Source organism: Electrophorus electricus, chromosome 15 (genome assembly GCF_013358815.1).
Source record: "Electrophorus electricus isolate fEleEle1 chromosome 15, fEleEle1.pri, whole genome shotgun sequence".
In the NCBI taxonomy this organism is placed as follows: Eukaryota; Metazoa; Chordata; class Actinopteri; order Gymnotiformes; family Gymnotidae; genus Electrophorus; species Electrophorus electricus.
Genome location: NC_049549.1, coordinates 3,174,217 through 3,181,066, shown reverse-complemented (window position 1 = coordinate 3,181,066; position 6,850 = coordinate 3,174,217). Strand labels below are relative to the sequence as shown.

Here is a 6,850-nt window from a genome sequence, read left to right as displayed (position 1 = left end):
TAGGAGCTCTGCTACTGCTGCATGGCCTCTTCTTGCTTGCTGATGTAACTCAGGACACTTTGCAGTGAGGAGCATATGCAGGTTTTCTTCCCTTCACATTTAAGGACCAGCTTAGTCTCCTATTGACCTGAAACAACCATATGGACACTTTCAAACCGGTGTGGCCCGGATGTCATGGAATCACTATGTAACCTAGTGAGAGCATTCGAGTGGCCAGATAAGGACATAGCGATCCTCTGGCATGTCCATGTGTCGTGGAATCAGGAACTGGACTGTAGGTCATGACATTCATGTTCCAAAGCAGCCTGTGTGGCATCGATGTGTGTGATGGGGTCACACGGTACATAGTTAAGTACTCCACAGATGACAGGCAAGAAGGGAGAACAGGAAACCAGTGATCTATAACCGAGACTCTGAGAATAAGGCAACATAAGAAAACTACAAAACAAATGAGAAAAAGAAGAAGTGGAACAAACAGGGAACCAGTGGAGAAGGAAACAGAACAGAATATGTAGAAAGACAAAATGTTCACGGACCCAAATGAAGACATAAACACAAAGAAATGCAGGAGAAAGTACTTCAGACAGGACGATAACTAGGACCGAACCAGGACCAGGTGGAAGCAATCAGAAGCAGAAACAAGAAACCATAGCAACAAAACAAAAACAGTGAAGACACTGCTACAAGGCAGGTTGTCAAGGACACCGCGAAAGACAGTTTTCACCATGTTTCTGAAGCAGAATGTCTTTTGCAATAAACCATTTTAAAATAGAGACCAGTGCGGTTTAGTGATTGCATACATAAACACACCACTCATCCAGGTTTAGCAGGTGTGTCGGAGCACACTGGCCCTCCTGGATGGGACATGGACACGCCTGCTATAGTTCTTCACTGGTGGTCACAGCTGCTGGCTGGATATTTTTCACCGGTTCACTCTTTTCACTCCAGCAGTGACACGAAGGTGTTCAAATACAGAAGCTACTGTCGGAACACTCATGTTTCGTGACATTAGACAGTTTACGCTTATTTTCTTCCAAATTGTACAGTACATCCATGGATGAGTAGGGTCTGCTTGGCATCGGAGCAAAACAGCGGTCCTAGGAATTCTGGAAGTGAGTTCTAGGAATTCTGGAAGTGAGTGCTACCACCTGCAAGGCCATGCCAAAAGTCTCCCCAAGTCTCCCCGAGGTTTAGTGAGAAGTTGCAACCTGTTGCAAGGCCCTGTGCAGGAAGAGTAAAAGTATATGTTGTTAAAGAAGTGACCAATGCACTAAAGCCTAAATTAATGATTGCATTCTTCTCATCATATCCTTACTTTATCCAGACGATTTCACTTTACTTAAAGTTTGTGGAGCATTTAAAAGTTTTTATAAGTTGGTATATGCTAATATTAATGCAGTCTACATTACAAAGGTGAGAAATAGCAACACTTTACCTAATGTCTATAAAGAGAGCTGATATGTTTTCATTCGATGTTATGAGCAGTAATGTTAAGTTAGCAAGGAACATTGATGACTAAGCCAGTTAGAGAGGATTCTTGTTTTAGTACAAAAGTATCTATAAACCCTTATGTGAAGGAACATAACGATACATGTTCTAAAGCTTTATGACACTGGTCTCAACAACAATTTCATAAACAGTTAATATATGTTATATGCATTGTCACTGTGCTATATATCCTTATGCTATGGCGGTATAACAGTTTATGTTCAGGTCAGTAGGGAGTTCACAGTTTAGGGCCACAGTGAGAAAACAATGCTCTTCCTCTCTGTAGTCCGGGAAGGTATGACAGGTATATACTAGCAAAAAAAGTCTACAGTGCTCAAAAGATCAAAGAAAATGATAAAGGTGCTCTTTGGTAGGGAATAATCAATAATAATAATCAATAATAATAATAATAAAACTATCATTTAAGTGACATTGTATTTTCTGCCACCTTGTGGCGAGTACTGGAATGTGCTACTTACACGGTTTGGATTTCTACTGAACTAACGAACTAATAGGTGAACTTACAGGTGAACTTACAGGTGAACTAACAGGTGAACTTACAGGTGAACTTACAGGTGAACCTACAGGTGAACTAACAGGTGTAGTTGGGAGACGCAGGTGGAAGCGGCTGCGTTAAGGCGGCTGTGTTTCTACTATCCGTGGGCCTCAGACTGCGTCTTCATCACGATTAGTCAATTCTTGTTTTAATTTCCATGTACTTAATAAGGGTTTTTTTCACCTTTTTGAAGTCTAGACTAGATGACTAGAACTAGATGATGACTAGAATATTACTGTCAGTAGAGCTGAGAGCAAATCTATCAAATCAATCGAAATATATATTCTGTCAAACAACTTTGAGTCTTTTGCGTGAAACCAGTTTGGTTTTTGTGGTTGTTCTGTGTTGTTGACCCCTGCTGCCACCTTCAGGTCAAAGGCGGCATTTCATAATTTCTAATCACGCCTGAACCACCAGGTGCTCAAAAAAACTAAGGCTGCAACAAAGAGGATTTTGATAACTGGTTGCCAATTTAAGGAAAATAAATGTGTCTTTAGTATTTTTAGCAGTGTGTGATATTTTTGTAAAGCTCATGTGAAGTACACATTTCTAACAGAGGTCCTTCATCAGCTGTGTTTGTTTCTATAACCTTGTGTACCTTACTACAATGTTTTACTATATCTACATCTTTAATTACAGTAAACTGGTGTTATTCCTATAAATAAATACATTTTAAAAATGTGTGTGTGTATGTATGTATATGTGTATGAATTTAATGTGTGCGTATACATGTATGATGTATTCTAAGGATTTTCTTTCTCGGTATGCATCTTTCCTGCAGTGTTTGTGAGCTCCTCTGCAGGTCTCAGGGTGCGTATGTAGGTTTGAGGTTTGGGAGCTCTTCTGAAGGTGCGGGAGTTCTGCTGAAATCTGTAACTAATGTTCTGTTATCACTAGAACATCTGAGTCACACCACAAATACACTAGAAGATGCTGTGCATCAGAGACATGGGGAAAACTGTCATGCAAACTCATAACAAAAACAGATAAATATCAAAAATCATCATCACCACAGAATTCTCTTGGCTCACAGCAGTCTGTCATGCACTTACCCTACAGAGCCTGCCTGGTGTCCCAGGCCATGGTTGCCATGGTTTCCCCACCGTTACCGTGGTTTCCTAGTCATTCTTGCTCCTTTTCATTTGTTTATGCCACAAATGGCATAGATGACTATGAATATGAATGTTGTTTGTTGTAGTGTTTATACTTCCTGCTGGGATAATCAGTGTCTTACTGGTAGCAAGAAAATCCTGCTCTATTTCAGCTGCAGGAAAATGATACATTTTCAAGCAAGTGCGTGGACAGCCTGGGTGTGTCAGAAATGAAACAGGACGGATTTGTGTCATTTGGTCTCATTGATCAGTTGCTATAATTGGTTTATACAGGTTTATAGGAATCAGCTAGAACAGTGTTCAGGTATTGTGTTGCTTTATTCATGGACCCACACACATGCCTTGGAGCACCTTTCTCTGTTGCTGCTGTTTACATTCAGTTCAAACTCCAAATATCACATTTTGTTGCAAAAGCACTGGACACTCGAAATGGTACTTTCAGAAACTCTGGAGCAGAGCGTGACTTGATGTGAAGATTTGAATTCAAAGTGCAACATATACAGACATGTCTTAACGCATTACAGCTGTACACTGTAATCTAATCTAGACTGCCAAATTTCAATACAACAAAATCTTAAAAAAGACATGCTTTCTAAACATGTTTCAATGTCAACATAATGGCTTTTACAAAATAAATTAGAAGACAAGGATTGAAAAGACTAACAATGTCAATCTAAACCCTTAAAACCCATTCAGTAAAACAAATTCAACAAATAAATCAGAAATTCCTTAATTATGTTCATCTCATACACACACGCGCGCACACACACACACACACACACAAAGCATTTGTCATCATAGCTAGATTACTTTGTAAACACTCGTAAATTTACAGGATCTTACCATGACGCGTTTGTAACTCTAATGTCTTGTGTGGTTTTCATATTTGATTTACAGTTTCAATAATATGTGACAGTTTAGCATCAAATCAAAGTATCTTTCTCAAGCAATCAGCGTCCTGACACAAGCACTTCCCTCATTGTCAAATGTTCTGCATTTCACTGTGGTAAGTAACTTCACTAAGCTCAGTGTGCCATGCAGTTTACAGTGTCGATATTTATTTCTGTCTACTATGATTAAATGCAAACTGCAAATTCATTGAACCAGAAAAATGAACATATTTTGCAGAGCACTCCTAGCCAGAAAAACTTGTAATTTATATAAGTGTAGGAAAATAAACCGTAGAGAATTCAAAAGCGCCCTAGACTGTAATCTTTAAATTTTTACTACTGATCTGTGTGAAACATCCTGTTAACCTGAGACTGATCTCACACGAGATACACAATGCAGAGTACAAACACAAAAGCGCTGAGCTCAGCACTCAGGAAGCTGAGGTAGCAGGCCATGCGTCTGAGCTGTGGGATTCACCAGCACGCAGCAACAACAAATATCATGGTCTCGAGCTGTCTCACTTGTGAGTTCTAGACAATCACAACAAAATAAGTAAACATCCTGTAAATAAATATTTGCAAAAAAGTGTCAATCCATGATACCAATTCACCAACATAAAACATTCCTGAAAAAAATTACCCCCTCTTAATGTCTTTGCTAGTAAATCTCTCATTTATATTTACATATTTGAAACAGGTAATTGGTTTTCATCATAAAACTATTACAATAATTTTTCATTTCATTACATTTTTCACTGGATGTGTCAAATAGGCTGACAGAGACATGTTACTGTCTCTTGCAAGCTAGTAATAGTGCGGTCTGGCTCATGCTCCGCGTCACGTGCCGTACACAGTTTGGTGATCCAACACAGGAATCTACTCAGCAGCCTATAGTGTGGCTCTCCACACGCTGGCCTACGCGTGTTAGACCAGCAAAGCTTCCAAAATTCTTACTAACATTTAAACTGAATGTTTCACCATTCATCATGACGAACTATGAGCATGCTACGCACTAGGAAAAGAGACACGCAGCTTCGCTGCCAACATTTTGGTGCCCGCTGTAAGTTTTAGCCTGACAAACACATGAAGGTCTTGTGGTGCAAGACTGTTCTAACATGTAACCAAGCTGTACGGTTACAACAGCGCCATTTACCCAGCAGACAGTGAATAGAATATGGATACAAATAGTTGGGTTATAACAATCAGAGGATTAATGCCAGCAAGAATGTTTAGAGTATAAAAAGCCATTGACAGTAAGAAATGTTAGTTTTCATAGATTAATGCTTTCCTGAAGCTTTGTCTCTCTGTAAACACTGCATGGCAGATGAAGGCATGAATTCATTTATCTATCTATCTATACACACACACACACACACACAAACACAAATACACACACACACTTATACAGATACACACACACACACACACACACACACACACACATAAACACACACATACAGATACACACACACACACACACACATACAGATACACACACACACACACACACATACAGATACACACACACACATACAGATACACACACACACACACACACACACACACACACACACACAGATACACACACACACATACAGATACACACACACACACATACAGATACACACACACACACATACAGATACACACACACACACACACATACAGATACACACACACACACACACATACACACACACACACATACAGATACACACACACACACACACAGATACACACACACACACACAGATACACACACACACACACACACACAGTTAGATACAGATACACACACAGTTACACACACACACACACACACACACACACACACACACACACACACACACACACACACACACACACACACACACACTCAGGTGTTCAGGAAACCCTCCAACTAAGAGTATTAAAAGAATGAAGAATAGCAGTAAGAAAAGCTCTTTGTAGGGGCAGATATTTCAAAAGCACAGACAGTAATGGACATTGTAGGGCCTACTGCCATGTGGCATCTAATTTGATAGAGAAAGATATTTTTTGGGTTTAAAGTGATAATGCATGTGTGTTAATGTGGTACTGGCTGTGTTTTAATCTTTTAATATCTAGAGAGCAGACAGCTGGTGGGTCTATTTCCTTTGGAAAAGCTGAATTAAAGACGGTCCTTAAGTACAGGTGTTCTGTATCCTGGTTATCCTATTCATTCCTTTCATTATCCCAGGAAAATCAGAAATGCTTACAAGCAAGAGAGATGGTCACCATTAAATATACAGAGCATGCCAATAATTGTCAGATGCATTTGCACTGTGTACTACGATAGAAACGACTGCATTCAACTCCCTGCGGATCACTAATGTTGACGAACAAACAAACGTTCTGCATGTTCTTATTCGAGACCTATGATCCGTGGAAACCATATTACATGGAAGGTACCATTTGTTCGTTCACAATTAAATTGATGATTTGCAAAGGTTTGTAGGTTTGAACTTAACCCCACTCCTCTTGAGGTACTGAAATCATGATGCACCATCCTTACGGTAAAGAAGGTACGGTTATCGGCACCTAAGTATGTTAAACACAGTCTGTGATGCTACAGGAAGCACTTCTCTGCCTGTCTGCTAAATCTTTACAGAAGAAGCTAACATAGGAGTGACAGCAGCCCTGCAATGATCCTGAGTGGGCGGAGATCACGGAGGCGCAGGTGGGAGTGGGCGGGGCTCACGGAGGGCAGGGTGGGAGGCGAGTAGGCGAGGCAGAGTCCACAGGGGGCCTATGTAGGGGCGACTGGTTGGGGGACATCCGTGGGC

The 6,850-nt window shown here is 40.4% G+C and overlaps 1 protein-coding gene across 1 annotated transcript in view; it reads right to left on the bottom strand.

Moving 5' to 3' along the window:
* Positions 1-5,877: 5,877 nt before the first annotated feature.
* mtus2b (microtubule associated tumor suppressor candidate 2b) overlaps positions 5,878-6,850 on the bottom strand; it is a 10,083-nt gene continuing 9,110 nt past the window's right edge. The window contains exon 10 of the mRNA XM_035534349.1: positions 5,878-6,850. This exon is cut by the window's right edge and continues 119 nt beyond it. Coding sequence (XP_035390242.1) covers positions 6,762-6,850 — 89 coding nt within the window. The 3' untranslated portion in view covers positions 5,878-6,761.